This window comes from Dipodomys merriami, unplaced genomic scaffold (genome assembly GCF_024711535.1).
Source record: "Dipodomys merriami isolate MVZ:Mamm:240054 unplaced genomic scaffold, mDipMer1.0.p SCAF_7, whole genome shotgun sequence".
In the NCBI taxonomy this organism is placed as follows: Eukaryota; Metazoa; Chordata; class Mammalia; order Rodentia; family Heteromyidae; genus Dipodomys; species Dipodomys merriami.
This window is the reverse complement of record NW_027206290.1, coordinates 65,256,737-65,277,785: the sequence shown is the minus strand read 5'-3', so window position 1 is coordinate 65,277,785 and position 21,049 is coordinate 65,256,737. Positions and strand designations below refer to the sequence as shown.

Sequence of the window (21,049 nt, the reverse complement as noted above, 5' to 3'; positions counted from 1 at the left end):
CCATCCAGACTTCTAAGAGTTTTCACCAAGTCTTTCTGGACTAGGAGCAACCTCCTGATCTTTTTCATGAGCCCTATTTGAGATTCTGTGATTTTTTTTCCTCTTCTATAAACCCATCCACTTTTATCTTTTGGAGATTCTTTATGGTTTTTTGTCCAATTAGATCAATGCCCTCTCTCTCTCTCTCTCTCTCTCTCTCTCTCTCTCTCTCTCTCTCTCTCTCTCTCTCTCTCTCTCTCTCTCTCTCTTTTGGTTGGTCATGGGGCCTGAACTCTAGGCCTGGGTGCTGTCCCTCAGTTCTTAAGCTCAAGGCCAGCGCTCTACCACTTGAGCCACAGCATCACTTCTGGCTTTTTCTGCTTATGTGGTGTTGAGGAATCAAACCCAGGGCCTCATGTGTGCAAGGCAAGCGCTCTATCACTGAGCCACCTTCCCAGACCTCAACGCCCTCTTACATTTTAGCACCAACATGTGTATACAATGTAAACACATTTCAATCCTATATTACAGAGCTAGCGTTTTCCACATGCGGAACTTGGAAGGTACACCTCAGAAGCTGCTTAAATTCTTCCCTGCTTCCACAGTAGCATGTTCTGTCAAATTTCCATTTTCAATCCTTGAAAAACATCTCAAGCTTTACATTAATTCTGGACCATCTTACCCTAGACTTATGTCACTTTAGACTTCCAAGAGGATGCATATGGGTGAAATCTTTTTTTTTTTCTTTCTGAAGCCTGATGTTGAAGAAGATTGGAGCATTCTCTCATTCTGCTGGATTGATCTAGTCTTCCTGCTCTCGATTCTAGAGATAAATACTAATGCAAAGGATTTTGAAAGTAAATGAGTGAAATAAAGAAATAGATAAAGCGTTTTCAGGAGGTTTCAGTATTCTTTCCATGCTGCCTCTGTACATTATCACAGAGCAAACAAGAGTCGCCTTTGTCTGCAGGTCTACACCTTACACAAATATGTGAACTCGGTGAAATGTATAGTCTCCTACTCCAGGCAGCCTGGAGCTGAGATTCCTATTCCTCCCCTCAACAATGAGGCATTTGAACTTTTTATTTTACTTTTTTTTTTTTTTTACCATATCTAGAGAAATAGCATCCACCATAGTACTTGACACATAGTATTCAGAAAAGGAAACAAAATGAGTAGTGAATAGTTTAGAGAAAAGTCAAATCCAATACCCATAGCCCTGCTTTTTTTGTTTGTTTGTTTTTTTGGCAAGTCCTGGGGCTTGAACTCAGGGCCTGGGTACTATCCCGAGCTTCTTCTATTCAAGGCTAGCACTCTATCAATTGAGCCACAGCGCTACTTCTGGCCTTTTCTGTTTATGTGGTACTGAGGAATTGAACCCAGGGCTTCATGCACTCTACCACTAAGACACATTCCCAGCCCCCTGGCTGTTTTTTTTTTTTTTTTTTTAATCTCTATACCATTCCTTTGACTGTTTTCCAACTTATCGAGTTCTTTGTATCACTAGGGAGACTGATCAACACAAACTGCCTTTTCCTAGCTTCCCTGTGAATTGTTCCCAGGTAGGGTCAGCTGCTAAGAGGTACTAGCATTGAAAAGAAGAGGAAGTCAGGGTATTTCTCCCCTTTCTCTTCTTAAAAAGAAGAGAATGCATCTCTCACAGAAGCTACTTCTTGGTTTCTAATTCTCATCGGAAAACTTTTTCTCCCTTTGGCTCCAAATCCTATCTGCCCAGCCCACAGAGGGTCCCCCTTTTACTAAGTGGCCTATGTTTGTGGGATGCAGGAGGGATTTACCTTTCCTTTATCCTTCCATCCCCTGGGTGTAGTAGCTTCCTGCCGCTGTGAATCTGCTTTATCCTCCCCTTCTCCTACTTTACCTTTCAATGTTTTTAATCCCTGTGTATTATTTCCAGCATCAAATTCGTTTTATTGGTTTTGTTTTCAAGGAAGGACTCTGATGGGTAACCTATTTTTAGAAACCATGTACAAAACCATGGTTATCTAAATTTTGGTCCTATAGGAAATGTTTTTCTTTTCTTACTTAATTTTTTGAGGGTACTCCTGAGAGATAATCTTCCCTTTGACTTCATTTCCTGGAATTTTTAAAATTACTTGAGATAAGAATATAAGAATATATGTAGGCCAGGCACTTACAGGCTCACGCCTGTAATACTAGCTACACAGGAGGCTGAGACTTGAAGATTGCAATTCAAAGCCAGCTTGGGCAAAAAAAAAAGTCTGTGAGACTCTTATCTTCAATTAAACATCAGAAAATCTGAAGGGGTGCTGTGGCTCAAAGTGGTAGATCTCTAGCAGTGAGCAAAAAAGCTCAGGAGCAGCACCCAGACCCTGAGTTCAAACCCCATAATAAATATATATATATATATATATATATATATATATATATATATATATATATATATATACCAGAATATAATCCTATTGTAAGCAAGTTAACTAGTCCTAAATGGATCCATGGATTTGGTATGATTCCTGTCAAAATCCTAATGGGATCTTTTTTTAAAAGATAGAAATTGATCATTGATTTCAGAATTTGTATGAAATGCAGAAGGCCAAGAGTGGCCAATAACATCCACAAGAAAAATAAGATGGGAAAATTTTTCTCCAAGAGAGCAAAACTTATTTCATTGATAAGATATGAAGTATGGTGCTGCTCCACAGAACAAGTAGACCAATGAAATAGAATGCATCCATGTTCTGGAAGTTTCAGAAGCATGCTTATGCATCTATGGACTTTATATGTTTTTCCCATGTGTATACATGTGTGTACTCTATATGCTTTTATAAAGGAACATTGAAGAAAAGAAGAGAAAGGTTAGTCACATCAACAAAGATTCCCAGACTACTTGATAATGATATTAAAAAAAACAAACAAACACCATGATTCTGCCCTTGTCTCCTACCATGTTTATTGTAAGCTTTTCTTCCCAAGACTATTATCTGAATATTTTATGTTTCTAGTTTTGGTGAAATAATTCCAAGCCTTTTCAAGAATACATATCTATGAACAAGCATGCAAAGGAGAATTAAAGTCACACTAATTTTATAAAAAAGGGATCTGAAAGGTCTTTGTAGTTGTTCCGTGTGGACTGCCTCACTACCTGAATGAAGAGACCTCATGTGAAGTCTCCTCTGTCCCCCAAGCCTGTGTTCAGGGAAGTGTAGCTCATCTGTGCAGAGCTCTTGCCTGATGCATTTCCCTGGTTTCCCCATCAGGCTGGGGAAATCCATGTCAAAAATATTCTGGAAGATGTTCTAACCTTCTTCTCATTCAGTATAGCAAAGTATTTTTAAAAGAAATTCTCTTTAGTTGTACAAAGTGGTTTCCAATGTTCATTATGTCAATTCCCGAGTACAATGCATCTTGATCAATGTCACCTTTTCCATCATTCTCCCCTCCCCCTAGTAAAATATTTTTCTCTTTCCGTTTAAAAGCAAAAGAGGATACACGGGGCTTGTAGGATGTACTAGCCCTATAAGCTATCCTGGTGCTATGTCAGTATCCCAAAGGACAAAAGGGTTAAAAATCTAAGTAAATCTCCATCAGAAGAAGGAATTGTTAAATTCCATCCTATCTATTCAATGTAGCAGCAGTCCAGCCACTCTTTTGATGCAGCTGAGAATGCTCCAAACTAAATTAAGCCTAGACCACAGGAAATGGTCAATTTGTGTTGATTCTGCGGGGGGCGGACAGGGGGGAGATGGAGGGACTGGGAAATTGGGAGACCTGGAAGTTGGCGATCAAAGAGGTCGATCACCACAAGACATCCTTTCCTACCATCTGATGTTTGTAACTGTGAATGCTCTGTATCGGAGAGATTAGATTGTGGGCAGGAACACAGATACAGAAGCCAAGAGGCTGGCTACACCTTTTGATCGTTTAAAACCATCATTCCCTCGTTCCCATTTCCTCTACCGACTGTATAGTGTTCTCTGTTGCAGGAATCTTTTCCTTAGCTAGAAACAGGGAGCCACAGAACAGATGCAGTCCTTTGCACGCTCTCAGCAGACCCACACGCGTTCGCACAGTCTCCATCACGCATTGTTAGCAGTGGAGGTGTGGGGGGGGGGCAAGCTTGTGCAATCCCGCCTCTCTCCTGTCTCCAATCCACACTGCCTTCCTTCACTCTCCAGCTCCTTCGTCCATCTGACTGCCCACCTCCTTTCCTCTGCGCATCCAGACTCTGGGACTGGCGTACATTTCCGCTTGCCTGCCGCCTTCCGCCGCCCTGGGGGCTGCTTGGTGACGTCAAGGCCGAGCGAGGGGGCGCCTCCTCCTGGCTCTTAGCCACACCGGGCCTGGCGGCCCCCACCTACCCTTTAAAAGAGCCAGGCCTGCGACAACCGCGCCACACCGCGGGGATCAGGACGCACGGCCGGTTTCTCCATCTCCATCTCCATCTCGCCTTTTCTCCTGCACCCTGCCTCGCTGGTCCAGCCGGTCCAGCCCGTCCCGCTGCAGCCTCTTCCTGCTAAAGTGCAGGTTTCAGGCGACCCGGCCATGCAGCCGACCGTGTTGCTCAGCTTCCTGGGAGCCGCGCTGCTGGCCGGTGAGTGGGCGCCCAGGGCCGTTCAGCACCAAGGACAGCGCAGGTCTCCAGCCTCCCTGCATATCCCTGCAGCAGGCGGGGAGGTTGGAAAGAGGAGGGTTGAGTAGGTTTGTCCTTCTTGAGGCGCTTCATTTCTTCCTTGGGTGTTTCCCCTTAGACTTGCTCACCTCCTCCCTGCCCTCGTTGACTTGGAAAAAGTCAGAGGGCTCCTCACCTAACCAAGCAGAGTGGCTGTGTTTTCATATCTGAGTTTTCCTAGCATTTGCAAGGAAATCCACATTCCCAAGGAAACTCGTATTTGATGCTCACTTCTAAGATGTCATGTTTCTACCCTAGTCCTGAGAGAGCTTGTTACCGTGTGCGTCTCTATGCTTGACTTTCTATAGCCAGGTGGACTGCACCAGGGCAGGAATACATGGAGTATGGCATTAGGTGGCCCTTCATCTTTTCAGCTGTTATTGTTGTTGTTGTTGTTTTATAGGCATGAAAAAGTCAAACTGAGCCTCATGTATATATATATAATTTATTTTTCTTATTGCTTTTGTATGTGTGCATGTGTACATAAAGTAAAGGTTAATGTATTTCTGCTTTGTAGTTCCACACCTGGAGAGGTAATTTTACATTCAGACTAATATGTGTTTATGTGACGAATGGAAACTACACTAGGTATTTTGAGTTTTGCACTCTAGGAAAACAACCAGAGTATAAAATAACTACAAAAAGGATCGCTAGTGTACTTCAAAACTGCTCTAGTCAAATTGAGAGGGTGAAATTTAAGTAACAGCTACTAGTTTCTCTTTGCATGAAAGATTGTGGCATTAGTCTTTCACACTAAAACTCAAAACAAGGCTTTCAAAGAGGTGTGTGTGTGTGTGTGTGTGTGTGTGTGTGTGTGTGTGTGTGTGTGTGTAAGTAAAAGCCCTATGAGTATTAAGACTATTTATTAAGAAGTACGTATTACCACCATTAGGTTAAACTAGAGGTTTTCTTTGGTCATTTTAATGAGCTATAGAAAATTGTTTTAAGATTGAGATTCCTAACTAGAATCAATCCATTTCCATGAGTATTTGTCTTATTGACAGCAGTCATGGGATCAAAAATATTGAATCAAAGTGAAAACCAATAGTGATTTCTTTCATGTAAACTACGCTAAAATTGTTGCCATTCTTAAAATTATTAATAATGTCCTCAATTTAATTAAAGACAACTTAATGAATCATTGATAATTAGAGATTTTCTGATCAAAATGTTTCTAGAATAGAATTGCATAAGGGCTAAGTCTGTTCTATATATTGTGTTATAAACCACAAATGTTACAGACCAATGTGGTAGTTAACCATAGTAAGAAAATACAGGTATCTCATCTATGAGATTATTTAAATAAAGGTTCATATTTTAACAGCAGCTATTAAAGCATAAGATGCAGCCTTTTAAAATGTAGAACTTATACTCTGGTTTTCATTCAGTTTGCATAAGTCTTTTTACCTTTTTAAAAAAATATATAACTTGGTGGTTTATAGTATATTCACAGGCTGTATAACTATCACCACTACCAAATTTCAGAACTTTTTCTTTCCATTTAAAACTTTAATTTTTGTCGATCATGGGGCTTGAACTCTGGGCCTGGGCACTGTCCCTTAGCTCTTCAGCTCAAGGCAAGCTCTCTACCAAGTGAGCAATAGCGCCACTTCTGGTTTTCTGAGTGATTTATTGGAGATAAGAGTCTCATGGACTTTACTGCCCAGGCTGGCTTGGAACCAGGATCCTAAGATCTCAGTCTTCTGAGTAGCTAGGATTACAGGTGCCTGGCTAAACATTTTATTATTATTAAGTGGTAATACAAACTGATTACAATTCCATATGCCAAGGTGTGTGTGTGTGTGTGTGTGTGCGTGCGTGTGTGCGCGTGCACGCTCGCTGGGGCTTGAACTCAGAGCCTGGGTGCTGTTCTTGGGCTTTGTTTTTCCTCAAAGTGCTGCTCTACCACTTGAGTCATGGCTCCACTTCCAGCTTTTTGGTAGTTAACTGGAGATAAGAGTGTCAAAGACTTTCCTGCCCTGGCTGACCTCGAACCAGGATCCTCAGCTCTTAGCCTCCTGAGTAGCTAGGATTATAGTTATGAACCACCAGTACCTGTCTGGATATTTTTATTGCCCAACCCCATTCAGAAGCTACATTCTCATTCCCTCCCTCCTTCCCCAACTTCTGAAAATGAAATATGTTGGTCATCAAGTAGAGTTGGTTATTTAGCAAAATCATAGGACTGGGAGAAATCATCTAGTCCATTTTCTATTCTTTAGAGCTTCTAAAGGGAGATCTACAATCTTCTGCAGCAACTGCTGTGCACTTTAAAAATTAATATGAGTGAAGTAGCCACACGAGATCCATGTTATACTTAGGATGGTTTCCATCAATCCAGACCTGGCCTGACCTTCATTTTAGGAGGAATTTGGGAGGCTTTGTAACTTATTAGCAAAAGACCTTGCTTAACCTGTTCACACCTATACTTTCATTCTGGGGTGAAACCTCAATACACTTATGAAATATTAATACTTTAGAAGTTATTCTCAGATTTATGTTATAATATTTTCTTGAGTTAGTCCTAGAGCTTGAATGCAGGATCTGGATACTGTCCCTGAGCTTTTTTGCTTAAGGCTAGTGCTCTACCATTTGAGCCACAGCTACAATTTTGGCTTTTTGGTGGCTAATTGTAGAAAAGAGGCTCATGAAATTTCCTTCCAAGGCTCATTTCAAACTGTAATCCTCAGATCTCAGTCCCCCGAGTGCTAGGATTATAGGTGCACAACTCAGTGCACAACTCAGATTTACCAAATTCTTTAGTAATTTTTGTATCATATGATAAATTAATTTTTAACACAAGCAATATCCTTTTTACTGGAGTGGCAATCAGATGTTGCATCAAGATGCACATGTTGCCTATATAAGTAAACCCTAGTTTCTTTCCATCAAAAAGAATCTGAAACTGGGTGCCAGTGGCTCATGCCTGTAATTCTGGCTACTCAGGAGGCTGAGATCTGAGGATTGTGGTTGGAAGACAGCCCAGGCAGAAAACTCAAATCTCCAATTAACCACTCAAAACAACAGGAAGTGGAGCTGTGGCTCAAGTAGTAGAGTGCTAGCCTTGAGAAAAAGAGCTCAGGGTGAGGGCTCAGGCCCTGAGTTCAAGTCCCACAACAGAGAGAGGGGGAAGAGGGAGGGGGGAGGGAGGGAAGGAGGGAGGGAGGGAGGGAGAGAGGGAGGGAAGGAGGGAGGGAGGGGAGAGAGAAGATCCTTGATTGGGCTGTTCTGTAATAAATGTAAGTAAGCTTCAATTTGTCTAGGATAACAACAGAAAATTTTCTCTGCTCATTCTGATAACTATTAATACCTTGGCAATATGAGGGGGAAAATTACCTTTTGCATTTGTGAAAAAGAAGAGAGAAGTAATTCTATTACTAAAGAAGTTTTACTAAAGCTGGATTTTATTTTTTTAAGCTGGATTTAAAAAAGGCAACTTTTACTTTCTTGTGGGTGAGGGTAGTCATTCTCTCTTAGTCCTTTCTTTGTTTCTTTTCTTTTTTTCCTTCCTCTCTTTCTTTCTTCCTTTCTTCCTTTCTTTCTTTGTGCTAGTCCTGGGGCTTGACCTCAGGGCCTGGGCATTGTTGTTGAGCTTCTTTCACTCAAGACTAGCACTCTACCACTTGAGCCACAGCACCACTTCAGGCTTTTTCTGTGTATGTGGTACTGAGGTATTGAACCTGAGGCTTCACGCATGCTAGGCAAGCAATCTACCACTAAGCCACATTCCCAGCCCATCTCATAGTCATTTCTTTCCAGAGAATTGTATAGACTTCAGATGAAATGGGTCAGCTCTAAAGTGAGCACATTCTTGAACAACAGATATTTGACACATTAAGAAACAGCACAAAGTATTAGAACCTGGATGTCAAAGGTTGGTCACTCAGATCTTGCCTGAGCTGTATTTTAGAAGGAACTCCAGGTCTCCATAGCATGTATGTCCTTCTCAAACATTTTTTTATGGATATTGGGGCTTGAACTCTGGGCCTGGGCACTGTCCCTCAGCTCTTCAGCTCAAGGCTAGTGCTCTACCACTTGAGCCACAGAGCCCCCTTCCGGCTTTTTCTGCTTATGTGGTACTGAGGAATCGAACCCAGTGCCTCATGCATGCAAGGCAAGCACTCTACCACTGAGCCACCTTCCCAGCCCCTCAAACATTTTTCAAAGACCTGAATGGGCTGGAAATTTTGGGGCATCTTCAAACACTTGGAATAAATCCAAGGCTATGCTTTGTATAAGGAAAATTTTGTAAAGTGAGAAAATTAAATAGATGTTTTATGTCTATGTCGATCCCTGTGATACATGTTTGACTGGGGGTGGGGGTGGTAGCTGTTTGAAGAGGACTGTAGAGCAGAGCATTTTGGGAAAGAAGGCTCAGTTGCTGGTCATAAATTGCATGTGAGTAGCTTCTGAGTCTGATGGCTGAGGGTTTGCTCTTTCCCAGCTAGTTCTTATTTTGTTGCAGAGACTAAAACTAATTTCTTCCACACGTTTCTTTCTCTGTATTACCAGTTGTGTATTCTAGGGAGTGCCAGCATTGTGGAGCTGGACCTGCAGATAAATGCTTTTGAGTTTCTGTAAGAGAAAGGGCTGAGACAAAGCAAAGTCAAAGTGAAAGATAAACAACAACAACAAAAGCAGCAGCATGGAGAAAAGAAAAAAAAGGTAACAGCGGAAGATTACAATCCTCTGCAGCATTTTCTAAGCCAACCAAGGCACTTCAAATGCTGTTTTAGATCAGGCAGAGTATCATTCAATTTGAGGGAAATAAATTAATTTTTCCTTTTATTACAGTCTTATAAACCAGTTGCTGAACACCAATTTGCATATATTACAAACTTGAGGATGGTCCTAGGAAGACTTGATTCCTCCCGTGTTCTGAGCATGCTTGTAGACAATGTAGGGAAGGAGAAACATGGCATTCATTCAGAGGTAGCAAGCTTGTTTAGGCAAAGGTGTTGGGTAAAGATCCCAGTAATCAATTATTGAATAACCATATTTTCATAAAGTTAGTCAACGGAGTATATTATCTTGAAAACAGGGATAGGTGGAGGAGAGATTCAAATCTGTACCTTTTGGGGGTATGTAGAGGAAAAGGATAGATGAGCACTCCCTAATTCCAGCTAGATTTTTAAACTTTCTTTCTCTTTCTTAGTTTTTTTTTCTTTCTTTCTCCTTCCTTCTTTGTTGGACCGGGGCTTAGTCTAAGGGCCTTGTGCTTGATAGGCAATCTGCTACTTGAGCTATGCCTCCAACCCTCTATTTAGAGTCTTCTTAAAAAAATTATTGAAAGTTAACATGTAGAAAAGTACACAGATCACAAAAACACAGCTTAATGAATTTCGCACAAATTTAAGATGCCTTATGTAGCCAGTAACGGGACAAGGAATGGTGCTACCGAAACCCAAGAAGCTCCTTTTGTGTGTAGACTATATTTAATTTATACTGAAGGGAATGGCACTGTGGCTTAAGTGGTAGAGAGCTAGCCTTGAGCCCAAAGAGGCTTCAGGATAGCACCAAGGTCCTGAGTTCAAGTCCTGGACCAGAAGAAAAAAAAAGTCACTTAATTTATACTGAGTGTAAGACAGCACTCATTTCTGAAAATGCTTAAGACAATGCCATGTCCATGTGTGCATGTGTGTATGTTTATGCATTTGTGTATGTGTAACTGAGGTGATTCTGGCCACTGAGCAGAGTTCATGTGAACACTGCTCCCTTCTGACTCTTCCCACTCCTCCAAATAATACAGAGTGCTTTTGTGAGTTTGCTTCCCATGGTATCCAAAATTCAACTCAAGCTGTTTCCCATTTCTTCTTCCTCAAAGCTGTCAATTCCGTACCAGTGGATAATGGGAGCCACAGTGAAGAAATGGTAAGCTGAAATGGCAACCTAGACATTGTATCTACTCTAGATTCTACCACTCCTCATGACATATCAACCATACACACCCTGTGGTCTGAGAATGCCAGGTTTTCACCTCTGAGAGAACAGAGATGAAGAATGCCCCTCCTGCACTGAGCTCCCATATTCTTCCTAGAGGATTTAGTGCCCCCTGTGGCTAGCTGTGTCCTCACAGCATTTTCCTTCTGATCTACTCAGAAATGAGTGCTCATTTCACTTTTCCAGAGTACCAAATCATGTTGTTGTCTTACATCATCTGTGCAGTGTTTTGGAGCCTTTAACATGGCCCTATAAGTTTGTGTCCTCACTCTAAAGATCCTACAGATCACATAATCAAGCCTCCCCCGACAACAGCTCTAGGTTGTGTTGCATTCCAATGACACTAGCTTTCCCAATCTGCCATTGTGTTTTCCCCTAGGTCACTCGCTGTATCATTGAGGTCCTCTCAAATGCCCTGTCCGAGTCCAACATCCCATCTATCACCCCTGAATGCCGGCAAGTCCTGAAGAACAGTAAGTGTCCCCTACCTTTGTCCCTGTAGTGACTATCTCCTTCTCTCTCCATTTCACCTACAAATGAACCCCAAGAGCATAATACTGTAGAGATGGTCTTGATTGATTGGACTTGCAACTAGAGAAACAGAGATATGACTTTAATCCCTGCTGTACTACTTGGTAGCCATGTGACCATGACTCTGGGCTAATCTCTTCAACTTGAGCCATTTTTCCAATAAAATGAAGAGGTTGAGCTCAATGCTGGTCTTGGTTTCATCTTGTGAATTTCCAAAACACGCCTTCCTTTGGGTGAGTGGAGTTATACGAATTGCTTCTTTATGATTACATGAAGGCAGGGTGGGAAAGACGAACAGGATTTAAGATTTCCTCTTCTTTTGTCTCAACTCCTATGACAATGAGAAATTGGAGACTTATAAATGCGATTTGAAAATGTCTAGACTGTTTCAATGGCAGATTAGTGAATATACCTTAATGCAGAACATTAAGGGACACCAGGAGTTCCAGGTCTGAGGACTGGTAAGGGTTCAGAGTGGAATCCCAGCATTGAAAAGAGTCAGACAAATGGCCTTCCGAATTTACACCAGGATTTTTCTCTGCTTTTAAAGAGCCTCTGTTGAAACAAATTTGAATGATGATATATACAGAAGGCATTGAGAACTCTATGTTGAGATTAGTTGAATAAAACTATATTGTTTCTCATACACATGAATTTAAGAAAAGTTCAGAAAACACTATTCTTTTCAACAGCCTTTCTCTGCTTTTAAATTTACAGCCAGGTTCAGAACAATGGACATTTTTTTCTTTCTTTGCACCTTAAAAAATCTCTCATTATGTGGGGTACAGTAACTGATACCTGTAATCCCAGTTACTCAAGAGGGATCACAATTTGAGGCAAAGAAAACCAAAACATTAGCAAGTTTACATCTTAACAACTCAGTCCAGCATTGTGATGTACACCTGTTATTACTGCTATAAGGAGTCATAGGTAGACTCATGGTCTGAGGCTAGCTCCTGCCCTCTTCCCCAAAAGTGAGACCCTATGTGAAAAATAACTAAAGCAAAAAGGGCTGGAGGTGTGTCTCAGAGTTTTTCTAGCAAGGATGAGGCCTTGGGTTCAACCTCTAGTACCCTCATGCTCCACAAAAAATACTTGTATTGCAAGACAGCATTCTCTTGCTAATGCTATACTTCCATGTATAAAATGATAGTAACAAGTATTAGCAATTGGCCCAATGAGTAACCATGGCCGCTTCGGGGTAGTAATTATAACTGTGGAAGGCCTGAGCTAGTGGGGCCTTCATAAAAGTGAACGGAAATGCTCCTTTCACTTACAGGCAATACCTCTTTCTGGATTTTCCCCCAACTCCCTTAGTCAGCCATTATAGGAAGGGAGAGCAGAGTGGATCCCCAACAGAGAATAAAAGCTGCTCTGCTGGGTGAATCGTTTTGCTCTGTCCTTTTCCTTTTCTTTGTTTACCAGATGGGTGCAAAAGCGAGGGGCTGTCATGTAAAGTCAACGAATAACCAAGCTCACTTAGGAAACATGGCTGACTTTCCTGTCCAGGTTGGCTTTGTACCATGATCCTTAGATCTCAGCCTGCTGAGTAGCTAAGATTACAGTTGTGAGCCACTGGTGCCTGGGTTAATCCAATTCCTCAACAGATAGACGATCTCTTTGACCAAGGATAGGCTGGTCATCTTCTCAGCATAATATGGACGAAAGGTGCATTTTCCCCTTTTAACTTGAAAGCGAGGGTTTTCTGGCATCTTGGGTGTACAGATGGACAATAACTTTGTGCTGCTAATCATAGCCCTTTTCCAATCTTACCTGCCAGGGCTTGAAGCTAAATTTAGGAGAAAGTGTTAAGCCTCAAGCACAAGCTGCTCCAGGCAGTACACATTTAACTGGAAAAAAAAATAAAATAAAAATACTTTTCTCTCCTGACACTTAAGATCTTCACGTACCAGCAGACTGTAGAAAGAGGCCATGTGGCTGTAGTCCCTGGAGGCTGAGATCCTGTCTGCTTAGCTCTCCGTCCGCTAACTGAGAATGACATCAGCATCTGCCTGAGTTATTTATGGTTGCTATGACAAATATAGACCAGGTGGCTTAAACAACCAGCATGCATTTCTCACAGTTGTAGAGGCTGATGTTCAAGATCAAGGTCTCCAGTAATGGCCCACTTCCTGGCATATAGACAGCCACCTTCCCCATTGTATTCTCATGTGTATCCTCTCTCATGTCTCCTCTAGCCAGGGTACCAGTGCCATCATGAAGGCTCCTTTCTCATGACCTCAGTATTTCCCCAAGGCCTTATCTCCTAGTACCATCACATTTAGGATTAGGACATCCGCATATGAATGTAGGGAGGGGACACAGTCACGAAGCTCCTCCCACCCTGCCTACCTGTGCCCACCTGGCAAGGAGGGCCAATGTTGCCTACATTGTCATGGACACAGTGTGACAGCCCTTGGGTATGTGGAAGGTCGGGAACATTCCTATTGCTTTGTAAATATGAAGATGTTATTATCACACCAGGCCAGGCTTTAATCAGAGGTACATACAGTCCAGTATCTCTCAGACATTTTTATAAAACCAAACAATTTTCTTCTGTTTTGTAAATATCAGCCTCAGTATGACTCATCGCACCAGTCAACAAAAATAAAAGAACTACAAAGACAATTTCAAATTTTCCAGTGGCTAGATGTAAGAAGTAAAAGGACATAGGTACAATTAATTTCAATCATCTATCTCATTTGCAGCCAACATATTTTATTTAATATAATTTTATATAACCCATCTCTTAATAACATTATCTAGTAGATTCAAAATATTAGCAGTTCAACATGTAACCAATACCAGCAAATTATTGAAATATTTCACATTCTATTTTCCATATGAAGTCTTGGCAATCTGGTGTATCTATTTTAGGATGTTGATATTGTTGTTTTTGTTGGTCATGGGGTTTGAACTCAGGGCCTAGGCGCTGTCCCTGTGCTCTTTTGCTCAAGGCTAGTGCTCTGCCACTTTGAGTCATAACTCCACTCTCTAGTGTGTATGTTACCTGCAGAGCAGGTCTCAGTTTGTACCAGACACAGCATCAAATGCTCCATAAACACAAGGACTATGGGCTCCCACAATGGATGGTGAAGATGTAGACTCATTGCTGTCAGAGGCCTTGGCTTCAGGCCTTCTCTCTGAGCTTGGTGAGATAAGATGAAATCCAAGCTCTCTCACTTAATTATGGAGCCAGTGTTAACTGCACATCTTCTTTTATGGGGTGCCCTTGAGTTGAGGATTTAGTAAAGGAGCTATTGATATTTGGGAAAAGATGGAAGGAAGCGGCAAAATGTCAGCTATACCATCTACTGCTGACTCATGAAACACAAAGGCAACTCAGTATACTAAAGTTTATCCAATGTAACTAAAAACAAGGGGAGTGGATTGGTCCTGAGTAAAAGAAGAAAGGGTCCTTTCCATTGTTTGCAGTTCCTTGGGGAAGAACTATAAACCTCATCACCAATTACAGTCATGCATTGCTTGATGATAGAGTAGGTTCTGAAAAGTGCATCTTTAGGCTATTTGGTTGCTGCATAAACATCATATACTGAGTACTTCCACAAAGATGCCTATGACATCACAAGTAATACAACCTTATGGGACCACTATGGGAAATGTATTCCATTGTTGGCTGAGTCATCAGTGTGCAGCTCTTGATGGTACTAAGTAATCTTTTATAGCTGGGTTAAATCTATACCGTTGATTGGATGATACAGTTTGATAAACAAATAATTAAAATTTGAATCCATCTTTGAATCTTAATCTACATTTTGGCTACTTAAATTTTTTATTTTTATTTTTTTGCCAGTCCTGGGGCTGGAACTCAGGACCTGGGCTCTGTCCCTGAGCCTCTCTGTGCTCAAAGCTAATGTTCTACCATTTGAGCCACAGCACTACGTCTGCCTTTTTCTGTTCATGTGCTACTAAGGAATTGAACCCAGGGCTTCATGCATTCTAGGAAAGCACTCTACCACTAAGCCACATTCCCAGCCCCTTGGCTACTTAACTTCATTTAGCTGAATTACAGTTAGAGCCATTCACATACTAGCCACGCTAAATATGGAAAGAATAATAGAGAATTACAACACTTTTGAGTTCTCAAGTTCTTCCTTCTCTGGAAAAAAAAAAGAGATAGAACTGGATAAATTCTATGATTTCTTCTGGTCTAAAATTCATATATCTATATGTGGATTTCAACTTGATCATGAACAGTCCCAATTAGAGATGCTGATTAGGTACTAGGTAAACCTACAAATAAGGATAGTTTATTTTGTTAGACTTAAGTACAGCCAAAGAGCTAGCATTTGCTTTTTAATTTTTAACTTTTTAAAATCTTTGCCTATTCTGGGGCTCAAACTCTGGGTTTAGGCACTGTCCCTGGGCTCCTTTTTGCTCAAGGCTAGAGCTCTATTACGAGACACAGTGCCACTTCTGGCTTTTTCTGTGGGTAATTGGAGATAAGAGTTTCACAGACTTTCCTTTCTGGGCAGCCTTCAAATCACAATCCTCAGATCTCAGACTCCTGAGTAGCTAGGATTACAGACATGAGCCGCCAGCACCTGGCCAAACCATCTGCTATTCAAAGGTATCAGAATATAGTCTCTATAACTTAAAAAAAGTATCTCAACAATTTCCACTGTCCTCAGGATTTGCAGTGATTAGCCAGCTGGTATTTGTAGAATCACAGACTTTATGAAGTTATATTTTTATTGTAGGTGGAAAAGAAGTCAAAGACAAAGAGAAAAGTGAAAATGAAAACACAAAGTTTGAAGTAAGATTGTTAAGAGACCCAGCTGCGGCCCCCAAAGCCCAGGAGCCAGCCGGTAGAGAGGAAGCAGCAGCCCCAGGGGAGGAGGACACTCAAGGCCAGACAAAGGCAGACATGGGAAAGTGGGCAGAGGGAGGGGGACACAGCCAAGAGGTGATGGATGAGCACCAAGGGCACCCCTACCCCTCTGCTAGCCAAGTTTCCAAAGAAGCAAATACTCACCATTCTGAGGGAGAGGACAGGAAGGAAGAAGAGGGAGGAGACTACCAGCAAGGGTTGTTCCGTGAAGATGTCAGTAAAGGGAAACAGCCTGAAGAGCCGGGAGAGGTGCAGAAAACCTTTCTCAACAACAGAAACCAGGCTACAGCTAAGCAAAAAGAGGAGCTGAGGATCAGATCAGATCCATACTCTGAGAAGACACACAGCAGAGAGGAGAGCAGCCAGGAGAGTGGAGAAGCCACAAGGAGCCAGGAGAAACATCCTGAAGAGTCCAACAGCCAACTCCAGAGCAAGGAGGAATCTGAGGAAAGCGAGGAAGATGCTACCGCTCAGGTGACCAAGCGACGCACGAGGCCTAGACACCACCATGGGAGGAGCAGGCCGGACAGGTCCTCTCAAGAAGGAAATCCTCCCTCTGAGGAAGGAGGACCTGCCCTGGAGGAATTTGAGGAGGCCAATGTGGGCCCAGCCCATTTAGGGGAAAAGAGGGAGCACCATTCAACCCATTACAGGGCTTCAGAGGAAGAACCCAGATATGAGGATCTGGAGAGAGCACACTATGGAGGCAGAGGAAGTGAGGAGTACAGGGCCCTGAGGCCTTACAGCGAGGAGAGCCAGGAGGAGGAGGACAAGAGAAATCACCCCAGTTCACAACTTGGAAACATGGCACATGAATATGGTAAGGAAAGTGAAGAAGAGAAGGCATATGAGGGGATAAAGGGATTCCATCACAGAGGCAGGGGAGCGGAGCCAGGCTCCTATTTGACTCCTCACACCAGAGAAGAGAAAAGGTTCTTGGGTGAAGGTCATCACCATGTTCAAGAAAGCCAGATGGACAAGGCAAGAAGATATCCCCAAAATGAATGGCAAGAGCAAGGAATTGATTATCTCAATTACGGTGAGGAAGGAGCCCCAGGGAAGTCGGAGCCACAGGAGGACCTTCTGGAACAGAAAGGAAATCGGGAGGAAGCTAGGCTTCAAGACAAATGGTCTGGCTCTCCACATACCACTGAAAAGAAAAAGAGATTAGGGGCCCTCTTCAACCCATACTTTGACCCTGCCCGGTGGAAGAGCAGCCGTTTTGAGAGAAAAGACAACATGGATGACAATTTCTTTGTGGGTGATGAGGACAATGCACTGACCTTGAATGAGAGGAATGTTTACCCAGAATACAGCTATGATTGGTGGGAGAAAAGGCCCTTCTCAGAGGATGTGAATTGGGGATATGAGAAGAGAAGCGTTGCTCAGGCCCCAAAACGGGATCTGAAAAGGCAGTACGACCGAGTGGCTGAGCTGGACCAGCTCCTTCACTACAGGAAGAAGTCAGATGAATTTCCCGACTTCTATAATGTCGAGGAGCAGATGGGAACACTCCAGGAAGCACAAAATGAAAAGGACAGGGCTGACCGGAGAGTTTTGACAGAGGAGGAGGTACAGTATGGGGATTTTGCTTAAGATGAACTTACCATGGTCAAAGAGAATATGTTTTGTTCAATGTTATCTGATACTGATGGGGAAAAATGGGTGGGAATTTATAACCATGAAAATGTAGCCTTAGTGGGGCACCAGTGACTCACGCCTGTAATCCTAACTACTCAAGAAGCTGAGGATCGTGGTTCAAAGCCAGCCCAGGCAGGAAGTCTGTGAGACTCTTATCTCCAATAAACTACTCAGAAAAAGCTGGAAATGGTGCTGTGGCTCAAGTAGTAGAATGCTAGCCTTAAGCACAGAGAGGCTCAGGGACAGAGTCTAGGTCCTGAGTTCAAGGCTCAGGACTGACAGAAAAAAAAAAAAGTACCCCTCTGTGCAGTATGTTCACAAATAAAATTTAAAAAAAAAACTCAGAAAAAAAAAAAGTACAGACCACCGCTGGAGTTGATTTCCACCTATCTCTCCTACCTGTCTCTTAGCCTCATCTGCATATCACCTGGAGAGCTTGGCTAATGACTGTGTCTGAGATCCCCTAGAGCTTCTGTCTAATAGAAGACACTGAGCACAGAGATGTGTGTGTGTGTGGGGGGGGGGAAGGGGTTGAACTCAGTGCCTAAACTCTGTCCTTTAGTTTTTTTCACTCAAGGTTGGCTCTCTACCATATGAGCCACAGCTCCAATTTCAGCTTTTTGCTAGTTAATTGGAGCCTTTTTTGGTCTGGGCTGGCATCTAACCATGATTCTGAGATTTCAGCTTCCTGAATAGGCTGATTATAGGCTTGAGCCACTAGCCCCCCTGAATAGAGCATGGAGATTTTTTTTTAAGATTCTGGGTGATTCTTACTGTTCTGTCAAGGTGGTCTGGTGTCTTCCCCTTGATCATTTGAATGTCACTGTCTCCCATGGTTGGGTGAATAACTGATATAAAAGTATGATAGCCAGGCGCTGGTGGCTCATGCCTGTAATCCCAGCTACTCAGGAGGCTGAGATCTGAGGCTTATGATTCAAAGCCATCCCAGGCAGGAAAGTCCATGAGACTCTTGTTTCCAGTTAACTACCAGAAAACCAGAAATGGCACTGTGGCTCAAGTGGTAGAACTCTTGCCTTGAGCTGAAAAGCTCAGGGACAGTGTCTAGGCCGAGAGTTCAAGTCCCACAACTGACCAAAAAAAAAAAAAAAAAAGTGCCAATACTGTGGCTCAAACCCTGAATCTCAAGCTTTCTTTTGCTCATAGCTGGTGCTCTCCCGCTTGAACCACACAGTTCCACTCAAGCATTTAGCTGCTGCCCTGGAGATAGCAGTGTCTTGGATTTGTCTGTCCTGGCTGGTTTTGAACTGTGATCCACAGATCTTAGCCTTCTGTGTAACTAGTATTATAGCCATGAGCCTCCAGTGTCTGGCACTTTGGCCTATTTTTATTGGCTTGTGTCCTACCAGAAACTGACCTCTCTGGGAGAGAACTGTTCTTAAATAATGATTTTTCCAACTAGTGATGTTGGTTATCTCCAGAATCATGGGATTTCTATCCTGTAAGTTTGTGGAATGTGACCCAAGAACTAATTACTAATAAGTTCCTTTGGTATGCTGGGAATATTGATGCTACTAGTGTAAGGGATCACACTTTGAAAACCCCTGATGTAATTTAACTCATGTAGCCTTTGATATACCTAAAATTTCCCCCATTTCTACTCATGGTCCTTCCAACTACTATAGCAACTAGATTGATCTGAAACCTTTTGTCTCCAATTTTGTTTTCTAGGAGAAAGAGCTTGAAAACCTGGCTGCAATGGACTTGGAACTGCAGAAAATAGCTGACAAGTTCAGCCAAAGGGGCTGATGTATGTTAGAGCAATGGAGCAATATTAAAAAGTAGCTCTCACTTTATCTATTTTCCACTACTACAATGAATGACACCATTTATTTAGCCAAAGGTAGAAAGTAGAACTTACCATTCATTAAATGTTTGCACAATTGGAAATGGTTTTTTTTTTTTTGCCAGAATGCTATTGGAAATATGGATAGCATGACTTATAGCATATTTTCTTGCAGAATACACATTAATAAGCTTGTGACAATGACTGCGCTGCTGTCTTTGAAAATACATTTGTCTCAGTTTGAAATAATAAAAGACTCACCTGAGACCAGAAGCTTCATGGTTCTTGGCTTCTTTTGGGCTAACTGGGTAACTTGGAGGGCTACTCTTAAGAGTAAATTTGGGCACTGGGGTTTGCTGGACTTTGGATGCATAATAGAAAAAAAAAAAAAGCAACTTTTTGAAGTAGCAGAATGTTAAAGAAATAGAGATTAGGAAAAAAAAATACTGCTTTTCCTAGGCTGAGACTAGATAGATTTGACTAACTTGTTTAAAAAAATTATCATGCCAGGTGCCGGTGGCTCATGCCTGTAAATCCTAGCTACTCAGGAGGCTGAGATCTGAGGATCGCAGTTCAAAGCCAGCCTGGGCAGGAAAAGTCTGTGAGACTCATCTACAATTAACCACCAGAAAACTGGAAGTGGCACTGTGGCTCAAAGTGGTAGAGTGTTATCTTTGAGCTGAAGAACCTAGGGCCAGCACCCAGGCTGGGTTTAAGCCCTACTACCGACACCTTCCTCCCCACCCCCCAAAATGTTGTTTTTAAAAATCCTAACAATTGGAGTGCTGGAGGTTTAGCTCAATGTTATTACCAAGCATGCATGAGGTTCTAGTTCTATCCTCATATACTGGGGGAAAAAAATTGCCTAAAATGGAAATACAGCCAATTGTCATTATTAGTGGGGCACATTATTAGGGTTTAGGAGTTCAAGATTACTGGGCAATATAGGAAAAAAAAAATCATGTGCCCGAGAGTAGGCAGCCAGGACTGAAAAAAGGCCTGCGGAATGGTCAACATCTTGTTTGGTCCTAGTGTGATGCCCACTTACACAGAAGATTTAGATATTCTTATTTCGCTCTACCCATGATGCAGAAGCATAGTAATAGTTCTGGCTGGCTCCCAGACCAGCAGCACTAGCACTGCTATCATCTGGAAGCTTAACAGAAGTGTATCCTCTGCTCTAACTTAGACCTATGGGAAAAAGAAACACCAGGGAAGTGGGACAAAAAGGGGAAAAAAAGACAGGTTAACTTTTGCTTGTGGTACTAGAGTTCACAAATTATCTCCTAAGAGAGGTTCATGGGCATAGAAGAGCTCAATCCACAAATCTGTCAGCACAGATCCAAGATTTAGGTAATGGGGCGTGGAAACAGGATGAGTCCCTAGTAGATGGTTTCACTAGTAACCTGGGGAAAACAATTAGTGCTGACTGAATCTCACCTATGTAGTCTGTGACTTCCTTCATGAACTTGCCTGGCTACTTCAGGTGGTCAATCTGCTACATGTTCAGTGAGGCAGCCATCAAGATGTCCTCTACCACATACCATGTCATGTGTCACATTAGACTGAAAACCAATCCAGGCAGCATTACTAAGTCATTAATCAGTCGTAGGGAACTTTTATTCTTGAACAGCAATTGTTTTCAGAAAAA

The 21,049-nt window shown here is 42.3% G+C and overlaps 1 protein-coding gene across 1 annotated transcript; it reads left to right on the top strand.

Moving 5' to 3' along the window:
* The first annotated feature begins 4,184 nt into the window (after positions 1-4,184).
* On the top strand, positions 4,185-19,671 carry Chgb (chromogranin B). Its single transcript, XM_070006785.1, has 5 exons — positions 4,185-4,552; positions 10,455-10,501; positions 10,950-11,043; positions 15,823-17,525; positions 19,284-19,671. The coding sequence occupies exons 1-5, from the start codon at positions 4,504-4,506 to the stop codon at positions 19,359-19,361; spliced, it is 1,971 nt and encodes a 656-aa protein (XP_069862886.1). The 5' UTR covers positions 4,185-4,503; the 3' UTR covers positions 19,362-19,671.
* The last annotated feature ends 1,378 nt before the right edge of the window (positions 19,672-21,049 follow it).

Excerpts from the sequence above, each read along its gene's own strand:
- Chgb (XM_070006785.1), top strand. The coding sequence starts at position 4,504 with ATGCAGCCGACCGTGTTGCTCAGCTTCCTGGGAGCCGCGCTGCTGGCC. Across the intron at positions 4,553-10,454 it reads GGGAGCCGCGCTGCTGGCCG|CTGTCAATTCCGTACCAGTG; the intron begins GTGAGTGGGCGC and ends TCTTCCTCAAAG. Across the intron at positions 10,502-10,949 it reads GGAGCCACAGTGAAGAAATG|GTCACTCGCTGTATCATTGA; the intron begins GTAAGCTGAAAT and ends GTTTTCCCCTAG.